At 40.7% G+C, this 14536-nt stretch overlaps 1 protein-coding gene across 1 annotated transcript; it reads right to left on the reverse strand.

Annotated features, from left to right (window-relative positions):
- Positions 1 to 2092: 2092 nt before the first annotated feature.
- On the reverse strand, positions 2093 to 13951 carry LOC139557328 (uncharacterized). The gene is made up of 9 exons (XM_071371989.1): positions 13802 to 13951; positions 12213 to 12309; positions 11721 to 11892; positions 11333 to 11481; positions 10903 to 11079; positions 8708 to 8824; positions 6960 to 7046; positions 6706 to 6853; positions 2093 to 4489 (listed from the first exon to the last, which is right to left on the reverse strand). The coding sequence occupies exons 1-9, from the start codon at positions 13813 to 13815 to the stop codon at positions 4467 to 4469; spliced, it is 984 nt and encodes a 327-aa protein (XP_071228090.1). The 5' UTR covers positions 13816 to 13951; the 3' UTR covers positions 2093 to 4466.
- Positions 13952 to 14536: the final 585 nt, after the last annotated feature.

A 14536-nucleotide genomic window follows, 5' to 3' on the forward strand; every position in this document is an offset into this window, starting at 1 on the left:
TAATCAATTAAGGTTTACATAACTTTCATTTTCTTAAATCGGATTTACATCTTAGTGCAGGTGTAACATAACCATATCTTCAGTATTCCTCATATTCAAGCTTCTCAAATGGCTTGTACAAATGTTAATCTTACATTAATGTTGCGTATCTTAACTACTCTGTCTACAACAACAACGCTGTGGTGTCTGACCGTGTGTAATGTCAAGAGTATGGCACAAACATTAAGAACTGAAGTCCATTCCAGGTGAGATGAGACCACAACCTGATGTCTTCATAGCCTTTCACTATAAAGCCATAGCTCTACTATGTCATTCGTTTCAGAGTCAAGTGGGATGCTTAAGGTGATTCCATTGTTTACAATCAAAGTGATTGTGAGTCTACAGGGTTTTTACCACCCCAGGTTTTTGAGTTTTTTTTTATTTTTATTTTTTGCTTTAGACATGGGAGGCCAGGTAGGTGGAATTTAGCCCATCAATGATATTGAATAATTAGCTCAGTTGGTGAGGTAATGAGTAGATTCTTGTGTAGTGTCTGGATGGACCTAAACCCTGCCGTGCCACTCCAGGACCAGGGTTGTCAACCCCTGACCTATGGTGTCTGACTTATTGCAGTATGCTGAGAGATTGAAGGCATTCAGATTCTACGAGGTAGTTGCCTGCCTTACCAAATGAGACTGCAACACTCACCCCGCTTATTGACAAGCTCTGAATATACCGACTTGATAAAATATGGTTTGAGGGTTTTTCTTCTATCTTACAGACAAATTATAGTGTATGAGTTTACTACGTACATTGTGTGTTGGATGGGCAAGTGAAATTTCCCCTGATGGAAAAACTGGTCTAAGCACTGTGGATACCAGCGCACCACACTCTGCAAGAGGACCAGGTAACTCTAGTCAATTAATCATTCCTTATTTTCTAATGATGCTTGATATATTTATTAACCAGTTTACACTATCATTGCTGAAATATAAATCTCTGGTACATTTTTGTATATTGATATGTATATGATTAGTACAGTAAGTCAGTTTCACTATATTATCTATTTTCTCAAAGTAGAAAAACAAATGTCCTCTTTCAATGGAATTTGGAGTGGAGTCTTTTCAAGTTAATGGCAGTCCCTTCAGTTGTTAGGGAGAAATCCATTTGTCTTTGTATGCTACTATACTTTATTTTTCAGAGAGTACAGTGTATTCTCTCCTGAAGTAAAGGCAGTTGTGAAATTTGCCTTACAAACCAGTTACACTGAAATCATGCAAATCATATAAACTTCCCCCAATGTGATATCTTTGTGGGACCTTTTGGATGAAGGACCTTATTCCTATTGTTCTTTCTATGTCAGTTATTCTCTAAGTGCTTCTCACTTTTAACTTTATTTTGTAGAATTCTATAACTCTGAGAGCCTATCACTTTGTAAATATTGTTTCTGAAATAAATTATATTTTTCCAGAGCACTTTAATAAACAAAGAGAGACAATCTATTGTCAGTACGTGTTCATTTTCAATTGATTTGGTATTATTTAGTGATCCTTGTTGAAACATTAATATGCTGTATTTTGGTCATCCAATGAATTTTACCCCTTTTATGTGTGTCCAGGAACAAAGAAAAATGGAACCCACAATTTGAGGAAGTAATATCTTTCACAGCAGTGCACTTCTCTTCCTGCATTTTTTAATTTTTTATTAAGCAACAAAGGAGTTTACTGCAATTACCAAATAGATAATCATGTGTTAACTGGCTTTCAGCAATGTGAGCAACTTTTAATCAATATAAAGACTATTACATTTCTAACAGTACATTTAAAATGGAAATGTCGAGTAGTTAATACATAGTAATATATTAATGAGCCAATTAATTGTTGTGTTCATTTTTTTGTTTGGTGATACCTTGTTGAAATATTAAAATGCTGCGTTATTGTTTTTCATGCATGTCGAGGCCAGATTAATTTGACCCCTCTTTTTGTAAGTGACCGAGAACAAGGAAAAAGACAGCATAACATGCTTTATTACTTATTGAATATTTGAGGAAGTATGGTCTTTCCCAGCAGTTCACTTCTCTTCCTAAATTATAATTAAGGAGTTTACTGCAACACTTATTTCGATATTTTATTGAGAACCTGCAGTTTACAAAAACACGATAATGGGTTGTCAACAAATTAAAAGTGCAGCGAAAACCTATAAAGATAATGTTCACTGTCTTTCAACAACGATTAATGATAGATTAAAAATGATTTCAAACTAAGATATTTTGTGTAGTGCATAGACAATGGACATATTAATAGTAGTTAATACATAGGAATATACTACTGTATATGCAATTATAAATATTGTTCACCAAAACAGAAATCTAAAAAGTTAGCAGTATAAAACCTCTCAAATAAACCATTTCATAGACAGGGCACAATTTCCAATGGATGTATTAGAATACCACTGAATATTGTCTTCAATTTATTTTACTACTTTTTCTACTTTTTTTTAAACTTTAAATAATAAGGTAAAAGTTATAATCCATTAATGATTATGGTAAAAGCAAAGTGACCCTAAAAAGATAATTGTTGTACAGAATATCTGCATTGATTTACATACAGTAGCTGTTTCAGAAGTTAGATTGTGCATTTGGCCTTGTAAACTGGTTCTCCAGACTCCAAAGAACTTAACATCTCACTGTACGTGTTGTAGGCACATTAAAGGGTAAGCATTATCCAACTTACTGAGATGAATCCTCTAGAAGTAGGCAAAATGTGATAAACGTAACATAGACTCACATAAATTAATCAGTGGTGCTCATCAGCTATTATAAAATAATTAGTTTACAGTGTTTTGCAACTTATAGTGCCTTCGGAAAGTATTCAGACCACTTGACTTTTTCCACATTTTGTTATGTTACAGCCTTGTTCTAAACTTGACTAAATGTCTCCCCCCTCAATCTACACACAATACCCTATAATGATAAGGGAAAAACAGGTAACATTTTATTTTATTTTTTAAATTGAAATGTAACATTTACATAAATATTCAGACTCTTTACTCAGTATTTTGTTGAACCACCTTTGGCAGCAATTACAGCCTCGAGTCTTCTTGGCACACTTGTATTTGGGGAGTTTCTCCCATTCCTCTCTGCAGATCCTCTCAAGCTCTGTCAGGTTGGATGGGGAGCGACGCTGCACAGCTATTTTCAGGTTCCGCCAGAGATGTTAGGGTTCAAGTCCGGGCTCTGGCTGGGCCACTCAAGGACATTCAGAGTTGTCCCGAAGCCACTCCTGCGTTGTCCTGGCTGTGTGCTTAGGGTCGTTGTCCTGTTGGAAGGTGAACCTTCACCCCAGTCTGAGGTACTGAGCACTCTGGAGCAGGTTTTCATCAAGGATCTCTCTGTACTTTGCTCCGTTCATCTTTGCCTTGATCCTGACTAGTCTCCCACTCCCTGCCACTGAAAAACAACATGGTGCCAGGTTTCTTCCAGAAGTGATGCTTGGCATTCAGGCCAAAGAGTTCAATCTTCGTTTCATCAGACCAGATAATCTTGTTTTTCATGATCTGAGAGTTTTTATGTGGCTTTTTGGCAAATTCCAAGCAGGCTGTCATGTGCCTTTTTCTGAGGAATGGCTTCCGTCTGGCCCCTCTACCATAAAGGCCTGATTGGTAGAGTGCTGCAGAGCTGGTTGTCCTTCTGGAAGGTTCTCCCATTTCCACAGAGGAACTCTAGAGCTCTGTCAGAGTGAGCATCGTGTTCTTGGTCACCTCCCTGACCAAGGCCCTTCTCCCCGATTGCTCATTTTGGCCGGTCAGCCAACTTCTTCCATTTAAGAATGATGGCCAGTGTGTTCTTGGGGACCTTCAAGGCTGCAGACATTTTTTGGTACCCTTCCCCAGATCTGTGTCTCGACACAATCCTGTCTCGGAGCTGTACAGACAATTCCTTCGACCTCATGGCTTGGTTTTTGCTCTGACATGCACTGTCAACTGTGGGACCTTATCTAGACAGGCGTGTGCCTTTCCAAATCCAAATTTACCACATGTGGACTCCAATCTAGTTGTAGAAACATCAAGGTTGCTCAATTTCGAGTCTTATAGCAAAGGGTCTGAATAATAATGTAAATAAGGTGTTTATTTTTTATAAATTAGCAAACATTTCTAAAAACCTGTTACGCTTTGTCATTATGGGGTATTGTGTGTAGATTGCTGAGGATTTTTATTTTTTTATTTAACCCATTTTAGAATAAGGCTGTAACATAACAAAATGTGGAAAAAGTAAAGGGGTCTGAATACTTTCCGAAGGCACTGTATGTCTGTCACTTGCAGTGAAATCATCTTCATAAAAACAGACCGGTCCAATGCCCATTTGAGTGCATTTCCCTCTATTTCCTAACTTCAAACATTGGTCAGAACCAGAGAGTTGTTACAACATTTTGAAATTGTTGCTTATCCATCCTGTGTAACCGTAGCCACTTCCTTCTCATGACGGCACTTTACTGCTTGTCCGATGAAAACACTGGAGAGCGAGAGAGAGAGACATTAAAGTACCCTGGTTAGCTAGTCTCATACCCTTTACAGACAGATTTACGGTATGTTGCCTTCTAAAAAATGTATCAGGCAATGTTTTTTAGAACCTAATTCACATAGTCCCATTTATTTATTTTAGGCATGTCCTAAGAAACATAAGGCTAATAAAATGTATTTTAGAAATAATAGAATGGCATATTTAGAGTTTAATGATGTTACTGGTCTGGGTAGCCTATAGGCTACATGGCTGTGCCATGCACATAAACTCTATAGTTATTTTGTTCATTAACACTGCATGGTCAAGCCGACATCTGCATTGGCTGTGCAGCATTTACGGTGATACAGCCTCTGCAGAAGTCAGGGCATTCATGCTTCGCAGAGCTGTTGTCAAGGAAGTTTGTTTTATTCAGGACCTCCCGCCCCACCTACAGTCAACCAATCATGTCAATGCCGGAGCTATACGGAGTCCTCCACATTGTTAAAACATTTGGGAAGCGCACCGTAATCCGGTATGAGCTCGATTTGGCCTCTGCAAGGCTACGGGGGCTCTGCAGTTGCATCACGCCCTCTGTACAGAGCCTCCGGATCGCATCACTAGAGCAAGCATAAATTGGCTTTACAGTGGTTCCTCCTTTAAAAGTTGCAGTATTCTATGGCACATTATTTAAGTGTGAACCACTGTTACCATTAATGCTAGTTAGTGCTATCTTTGAGAAGCATTTGATAGACTTCAATAATGGCTGTACTAGGGAATGCGGGCACGAGGGAGATCGGGGTTCAATTCCCCGACGGGGAGGAAGGAGTAGGCTGTCCTTGTAAATAAGAGTTTGTTCTTAACTGATTCCATATGTGTTATTTCATAGTTGTGATGCCTTCACTATTACTCTACAATGTAGAAAATAGTAAAAATACAGAAAAACCCTTGAATGAGTAGGTGTGTCCAAACTTTTGACTGGTACTTGCTTAATATTATGGTGTTTCTATTCCAAGAAAAACAAAAAACCCTCTGGGTTTCTGTTAGGATGGAACGGAAAATATGGCGCTGTACAATGTGACAGTCAGGAGTACAGTCCTGGGCTATTTAGCTAAAGAATCCCCGTGTCGTGCGGGCAGGGCACGCGGGGGCCCGGGGTTCAATTCCCCGATGGGGAGGAAGGAGTAGGCTGTCCTTGTAAATAAGAATTTGTTCTTAACTGACTTGCCTAGTTAAAATAAAGGTTACACTAAGAGCATAACATTTCTACACCCTAATTTTCTAATTATAGTCTAACCAATACCCAAACGGAGATTCAGTGAAAATAAAAGTCTCATTGATTTATTAAGACCAGTCCCCATGCTTGTCTCAGAGCAGTGCAAAACTGTGCTAAAATAGTTGTAGGCTATTGCTTCAAATCCTATTGCTTCTAACTTCAATACGCTCTTTAAATAAGACCTACACAACTTTTAACAGCACATTACTCAACACTAGTGGAGACTCATGTCGCATACGGTAGGCCTACAGTATGACGTGACTCTCCGCCAATAATTACATATAGAGGACTGGAGTATATTTCTGATATTTATTCCCATAGTAATTCGTTATGGATCCAGAACTAAATAAACGTCGGCATTTTGAAAGAGTATTTTTATAATTGAAAGCATAAAGATGCCATTATTAGTTACAATGTTTTAGTTTGAACGTGCAGACGGGCAGTAGGAACAGAACAGCGGGAGCGTTTCCCTAGTCAGCCCAATTATTAGTGCAATGCCCCTTAAAGTGTTGCCAGTGTGGCGGGGTGGGAATGTGATGAAAGAAATAAAAGATGAATGAAATCATTCTCTACTATTATTCTGACATTTCACATTCTTAAAATAAAGTGGTGATCCTAACTGACCTAAGACAGGGAATTTTTTACTAGGATTAAATGTCAGGAATAGTGGAAAAACTGAGTTTAAATGTATTTGGCAAAGGTGTATGTAAACTTCCGACTTCAACTGTAGTTGAAGGTCTGTTTCATGATTTCAGTCAGAAATTCTTGGAATGACTGTTTTACTGTGCCCATAACAAAAATGTGTTAATACAAATGCTCCTTCAATGTGTCAAAACATTTTTTTGAATGTTTGTGTCGTCTATGAGCCTTGTTCTAGTCTAGCCTGAGTATATTGACTCCTGGTAAACATACGGTGGAACAGGTGAAGGAAAAATACAGGTAGTAATCTACTCACTCCTCTCTCTCAGGCCCTGGCCGAAGCTGCGCGCCAATCGGAAGAGAGACCAGAAAAGCACGCCTTTGATCAGCACTGAGATCCCCGCTCCAGTCACAGCAGCAGCCTCCAGTGTATACGTCTTGTCCTGCCCCCAGTGTACACTGATCTGAAATCAGAAGACCACATGAAGTCCATCTCAGAGCAACCATTCACCATACTTTCCCTAAAGATCTGATTTGAGATCAGTTCAACCACTAGCTTTCACAGCTCACCCTGTACATCAGGTACACGAAGTAGGCCACCTCCGGCACATTCAGAAGGACAAAGACCCAAACCAGCAGCTTGGCTTCTTTTAAAACCTGGAACAAAGGACAGATAAACCTGTTTTACATGATGTACAGTGAGGGAAAAAAGTATTTGATCCCCTGCTGATTTTGTACGTTTGCCCACTGACAAAGAAATGATCAGTCTATAATTTTAATGGTAGGTTTATTTGAACAGTGAGAGACAGAATATCAACAAAAAAATCCAGAAAAACGCATGTCAAAAATGTTATGAATTGATTTGCATTTTAATGAGGGAAATAAGTATTTGACCCCTCTGCAAAACATGACTTAGTACTTGGTGGCAAAACCCTTGTTGGCAATCACAGAGGTCAGACGTTTCTTGTAGTTGGCCACCAGGTTTGCACACATCTCAGGAGGGATTTTGTCCCACTCCTCTTTGCAGATCTTCTTCAAGTCATTAAGGTTTCGAGGCTGACGTTTGGCAACTCGAACCTTCAGCTCCCTCCACAGATTTTCTATGGGATTAAGGTCTGGAGACTGGCTAGGCCACTCCAGGACCTTAATGTGCTTCTTCTTGAGCCACTCCTTTGTTGCCTTGGCCGTGTGTTTTGGGTCATTGTCATGCTGGAATACCCATCCACGACCCATTTTCAATACCCTGGCTGAGGGAAGGAGGTTTTCACCCAAGATTTGACGGTACATGGCCCCGTCCATCGTCCCTTTGATGCGGTGAAGTTATCCTGTCCCTTTAGCAGAAAAACACCCCCAAAGCATAATGTTTCCACCTCCATGTTTGACGGTGGGGATGGTTTCTTGGGGTCATAGGCAGCATTCCTCCTCCTCCAAACACGGCAAGTTGGGTTGATGCCAAAGAACTCCATTTTGGTCTCATCTGACCACAACACGTTCACCCAGTTGTCCTCTGAATCATTCAGATGTTCATTGGCAAACTTCAGACGGGCATGTATATGTGCTTTCTTGAGCAGGGGGACCTTGCGGGCGCTGCAGGATTTCAGTCCTTCACGGCATAGTGTGTTACCAATTGTTTTCTTGATGACTATGGTCCCAGCTGCCTTGAGATCATTGACAAGATCCTCCTGTGTAGTTCTGGGCTGATTCCTCACCGTTCTCATGATCATTGCAACTCCACGAGGTGAGATCTTGCATGGAGCCCCAGGCTGAGGGAGATTGACAGTTCTTTTGTGTTTCTTCCATTTGCGAATAATCACAGAAACTGTTGTCACCTTCTCACCAAGCTGCTTGGCGATGGTCTTGTAGCCCATTCCAGCCTTGTGTAGGTCTACAATCTTGTCCCTGACATCCTTGGAGAGCTCTTTGGTCTTGGCCATGGTGGAGAGTTTGGAATCTGATTGATTGATTGCTTCTGTGGACAGGTATCTTTTATACAGGTAAGAAACTGAGATTAGTAGCACTCCCTTTAAGAGTGTGCTCCTAATCTCCGTTCGTTACCTGTATGAAAGACACCTGGGAGCCAGAAATCTTTTTGATTGAGAAGGGGTCAAATACTTATTTCCCTCACTGTATGCGCTTCATAGGTGCTTACAGGCTAAAAATTATTTACACCATCCTTCATTCAATTAAGTTCACATACTTTATGCGTGTAGTATTTCATTGTGATTTATGTTCTATTCTTTACATACTGTTTATGCACATGTGCAGTGCACACTAATTATGAAATTACATATTTTATTCTCTTGATACTTGTTACTCACTGCGATAGCCCCCATGGCTGCGGTAAGGCAGGCCCAGACCACTCCAAAGCCCAGGATGATGCTGTTTGTGAAGGACATGGTTGTACCTGACGTCATAATCAGTATGCAAAGGCACAGCTGACAGAGAAACAGAAAAACCAGCCACAGATTATACCAACTATAAATCTAGTACAGCTCCATCCCAAAGACCCTGATGTATGAATGGCCCTGATATAAAGGACCACCTTTAGAGCACCTTAAATTCAATTTCAGGCAAACTCTGCTGCATCATTCATTGAATCAAATGGCTCATTCATAACAAAACCCACTGATATTGTCAACTACTTTAATTATTTTTTTAATTTGTAAGATTAGCAAACTTAGGCATGACATGCAAACAACAAATTCTGAACCAACACATCAATGCATAACTGACCAAATAACTGACCAAAATTATAATTTTGAATTCTGTAAAGTTAGTGAGGGCGAGGAGAAAAAATGGTCTATCAACAATGACAAGCTATTGGGTCTGACAACTTGGATGGAAAATGATGGAGGATGATAGCGGACTATATTGCCACCTCTTCAATCTAAGCCCTCAGACCTGGACGGAAGCAAAAGTAATTCCGCTACCCAAGAACAGCAAGGCACCCTTTACTGGCTCAAACAGCTGACCAATCAACCGGTTGCGAACCCTTAGTAAACTTTCGGGGAAAATTGTTTGACCAGATACAATGCTATATCATAGTAAACAAATGAACAACTGATTTTTAGTATGCTTATAGGGAACGGCACTCAACATGTACAGCATCTACACAAATGACTGATGATTGGCTGAAAGAAATTGATAATAAGATTGTTGGAGCTGTTTTGTTAGACTTCAGTGCAGCTTTTGACATTGTCGATCATAATCTGCTGTTGAAAACTTTTTTGTTATGACTTTACATCCCCAGCTATATTGTGATCGAGAGTTCTGTCTAACAGAAAACAGAGGGTGATTTTTAATGGAAGCCTCTCCAACAATCAATGTAGAGTCGGGCATTCCCCAGGGTAGCTGTTTAGGCGCTTTACTTTTTTCAGTCTTTCCTACTGACCTGGCACTGAGTAAAGCCTGTGTGTCTATGTATGCTGATGACTCAACGTTATGCACGTCAGCTACCACAGCAAGTAAAATCACTGCAACACTTAACAAAGACCTGCAGTCGGTTTTAGAATGGGTGACAAGTAATAAGTTAGTCCTAAATATTTCTAAAATTAAAAGCAATATATTCGGGACAAATCATTCACTAAAACCTAAACTAAATTGTGTAATGAAGAATGTGGAAATTGAGCAAGTTGAGCAGAGTAAACTGCTTGGTGTAACCCTGGATTGTAAACTTTCATGGTCAAAACATACTGATGTAATGGTAGCTAAGATAGCAATGTCAAGAAAGCAGAGCAGTGCTTTCTCCCTATCTACAAAACAAGTCTTACAGGCTCGAGTGGTTGAACCTGGACTACTGCCCAGCCATATCGTCAAGCGCCACAAAGAGGGACAAAGGCAAATTACAGTTGGCCCAGCACAAAGCAGCATGGCCGGCCCTTAAATGTACACAGAGAGCTAACATCAATGACATGCATGTCAATCTCTCCTGGCTCGAAGTAGAGGAGAGTGACTGCATCACTACTTGTCTTTGTGAGAGGTATGTACATGTTGAAAGCACCAAGCTGTCTGTTTAAACTACTAGCACACAGCTCAGACACCCATGCATACCCCACAAGACATGCCACCAGAGGTCTCTTCACAGTCCCCAAGTCCAGAACAGACTCTGGAAAACGCACAGTACTACACAGAGCCATGACTAAATGGAACTCTATTCCACATCAAGTAACATGCAAGGTTTCAGGTTTAAAACACGAACTCACTCTACACACACGCTTGTATGGTGATATTAGAAATGTATTGTAGATATGTACTGGTGTAATTATGTTATATGTACTGTTATATTTTAGCCTTAATTTGTTTGGACCCCAGGAATAGGAGCTGCTGCCTTGGCAGCAGCTAATAAAGATCCTTATAAATACAAAAAAAATACCCTGAAGGCAATCATACATATCTGCACCAAAGATGCTCAATGTCAAGGCAACACAACGTGTTAGAATGACGCCATCTGTCGGAAGAAAATGGTTGTCGTGTGTCAGTCATGTATTATGACACATGTGGAATGTGGCGGTACCTGGGCCTGTAGGTCAAAGGTGACCATGGAGAAGCACAGGTTGATCAGGAAGTACTGCTCTTGGAAGCTCTCCAGAGCTCCGCCCACCCGGAAGGCCATCATGTTGGGCCTTTGGATGAGCAGAGTGGCGCACAGGACATGGACCACGCCCACACACAGGATGCACACAAACCGCACCTACCACACAAGCACACACACTGATTCACTACTGCAGCTACTCAAACAGCACCTGTGACATAAGCACATGCACAATCATGTTCCGTAGGGAGAATATGTTTTTAAACAGGGAGGTAGTACCTGAACATGTCCAATGAGAACACAGATTGTTGTTTTCTGTTGCAAAACACTTTGCTATGGTATACCGTACTGAACATGACCCTGGATTAGACATAGGAGTTGGTTTAATTTTGTCGGTCCACATGCAGCGTACCAGAAGCAAGTCCTTTCTATCCTGGACAGGGAGCACCATGAAGTTGACCACAGAGCGCATCATGACCACCAACACACTGAGGACAAACACTATCAACTCCTGCCTGTTCTCCTGCAGGATGCCCCTGGTGATGTAGTATATGCAGAACACTGGAGAAACATAAAGAAGACTGTGTGTGATACAGTATTGGTGTAGGCAGCATAATCAGGATTTAACCATAGAACACAATGCTGACATGGGGTGATCAGAATTGGGGATTACATTTCTTTTCTCTGAACTTTTCATAATGTGTTCATGTCTGGACACAGTAAGGAGTTGGCTCTCTGTTGATTACATCATTAGTTAACAATCTGTTGCTATTGCCACTAATGTAAGACATGCCACTTACAAATTCCAACCAGTTGGATGAGAGATACAGTGAAGTCGTCCTCATAGCTGTACGTTGCCATGCTTTGCCTGTAGATGTTTGTCAGTGTGAGGGCCAATAGTGCCAGTAGAGAGGCGATGGTGAAGCAGAAGTAAAGCTTCACCAAGCATGACAGCTCTGACCAAGGCTTTATCTGTGGGGAGGAGAAACCAAGCATATAACCTTTCTTTACACAGACACCTAGGGCCCTATTCAATCAAAACGGGTGCAAATTTCTGAGTAAGACAAAGGAACCATCTTCTTATGCTGTGAACATGTAGCCTACATTCTTATTCATGTGATAAGAGAAACATGTTTACAGAGTTGAGTGACACAAAAAGGAACTTTTCTACAGTGCAGGAAGTATGTTGAACTGAATAGGACTCTGGTTCCCAATTCAAGCAACAGCTAGAACAGATAAATGTGACAATGTCTACTCTGTGTATAAGGAGAACAATTGGGATGTATACTGACCGGGCCACATGGCGTTGGGATCAGCTCCTGGTGCCTTGGTCTCAGGTTTGGGGATGGGAGATCTGAGCCCTCCCACGGCTGATTGCTCAACAGTGGACTGAAATAGAAATATATGTGGATATTAGTTACCACGCAAGATGGTAATAGGTTCAAATGTATATTGAATGGCTGATATACACATAATAATTTGTCATATTCATTGATCCATGACGAGATATAGGTAACTACCAAAATAAAGGAAACCAACATAAAAGTGTCTTAATAGGGTGTTGGGCCATCACGAGCCAGAACAGCTTCAATACACCTTGGCATAGATTATATTTTCTATTTTTTAAATGTATTTAACTAGTCAAGTCAGTTAAGAACAAATTCTTATTTACAATGACAGCCTACCGGGGAACAGTGGGTTAACTGCCTTGTTCTGGGGTAGAACGACAGATTTTTACCTTGTCAGCTCGGGGATTCGATCCAGCAACCTTTCGGTTACTCTCCCAACACTCTAACCACTAGGCTACCTGCCACCCCTCAAGTGTCTGGAACTCTATTGGAGGGATGTGACACCATTATTCCATGAGAAATTCCATTATTTTGTGTTTTTTTGATTGTGGTTGAAAATGCCGTTTCAGGCACCGCTTCAGAATGTGTTCAATTGGGTTGAGATCTGGTGACAGACAGCCATGGCATAGGGTTTACGAGATATGGTTTGGAAAACGTACCTAAATGTAGTGATGGGATATGCCACTGTACTCCAAATTGTACCTTTATCCACACTGATACATAGAGAAGATTGAAATACTGCTAGTTTTCCCAGAAAACTGCCCTTTTGTCAGGACACACGTTTCACGCCACTTCAATACAAAGTGATTTTCGTAGCAGGTTAGAAGAGCATTTTCACTAACCCTAACCCTTTTCCTAACCTGCTATGAAAAAGTCACTTCGGTATCGAAGTCGGATTAAGAGAGCCACCGCAGCCATTTTGGAATGGCAGTATCAGCACCTTTGTTGTTCAATGCAACGTGCCATTCAATAATGGCTGCTGTGACTACTGCTAGCTAGCATGAGGATGAAAAGGTCAGTTTTCCGGGAAAACTAGCAGTATTTCAATCTTCTCGATGGAGCTGTGTGGACAAAGGTAAAATTTGGAGTACAGTGGCATATCCCATCCCTGTAGTGAGGTACGTATTCTGACCTATATATTGCACCTGCTCCAAGTGTCTTAAGCCGCTATCAAGTCATGTCTGAAACTTGAGACCTCCGATTAAAATTAACTGAAGTTGTTTGTGTGTAGACCTTCCCATTGGTTGATTCTGATACTTCATAAGTGGGAAACTCCGGATCTGACTCTAACCCCCTAAGTTAGCAAATCGGAAATGCCCAAGTTTCTGACATGGCATTAATGTAACCAGGACTGAGTTCGGACCCCAGTTCAGCTCAGTGTAAACAAGCGTAACGGTAGAGTCGGTATCTTCTGGCAATGGACATACCAAACGAAATAATGTTGGAAACGGAACTCAAATCACACCCTGTCACTAAACGAACACTACATCGATGATTGTAATTCTGTTAATAAGTCGCGCTCATAAACTCACCGTATCTCTTCCATTTTTAAGTGAAACAGTAACTAGATAATCGTGTTCTTGATGTTTCTACATCTCAGCGAGCAAGCCCACATTGGCTGCTAAATTCAAACGTTTTCACGCCACATATTTTTTTTGTTTTAATGGCGGTGTGCAAACCATAACGCCACAGTTCCGCTTACAATTGTATATGTCTGACGTCTTTCTGAGGTGTATTCAGCATGCATAACATGCACGTACTTGTTTGAAAACGGGTCCAGTCAATATCATAACAATAGTCAATCGTGAATGTTTTAGAACAGGGATGGTGCTGAACACTGTACGATGATTTGTTTAGTTTTATTTAGCACAACGACTTAAAATACACTTTGCATTCGCAAACCAGTAAAGATTTGCAAACTCTGCATTCATCTCAACCATCAAAACGTTGCATATTGAACACACCCTTGATGAGGTTGCACGGAAAATGTTTAGCCACAAGGGGGCATAATGACTCCCCAAGCCACTTATCAATGCATTACACATTGTAAACAAAGACAATACAAACGTATCCAACCTCCACTATAAACATGTACATTCACCTGGTCCATGTATTATCTATTCAAAACTACATTCAGAGACATCTTTGTTATTTCAAAATTGGAAATGGTGCTGCGGCGGAGTTGTCGTCTTGACAGTGGGCTTGAACTCCGTGAAAGTAATTGAACTCCGTGAAAGTAATTGAAAGTCCACCAAGCGGGGGTGGTG

Source organism: Salvelinus alpinus, chromosome 28 (assembly GCF_045679555.1).
Source record: "Salvelinus alpinus chromosome 28, SLU_Salpinus.1, whole genome shotgun sequence".
NCBI lineage: Eukaryota > Metazoa > Chordata > Actinopteri > Salmoniformes > Salmonidae > Salvelinus > Salvelinus alpinus.

Excerpts from the sequence above, each read along its gene's own strand:
- LOC139557328 (XM_071371989.1), bottom strand. Across the intron at positions 11,893-12,212 it reads TCCCAACGCCATGTGGCCCG|ATAAAGCCTTGGTCAGAGCT; the intron begins GTCAGTATACAT and ends TCCTCCCCACAG. Across the intron at positions 8,825-10,902 it reads CCTTTGACCTACAGGCCCAG|CTGTGCCTTTGCATACTGAT; the intron begins GTACCGCCACAT and ends TTTCTCTGTCAG.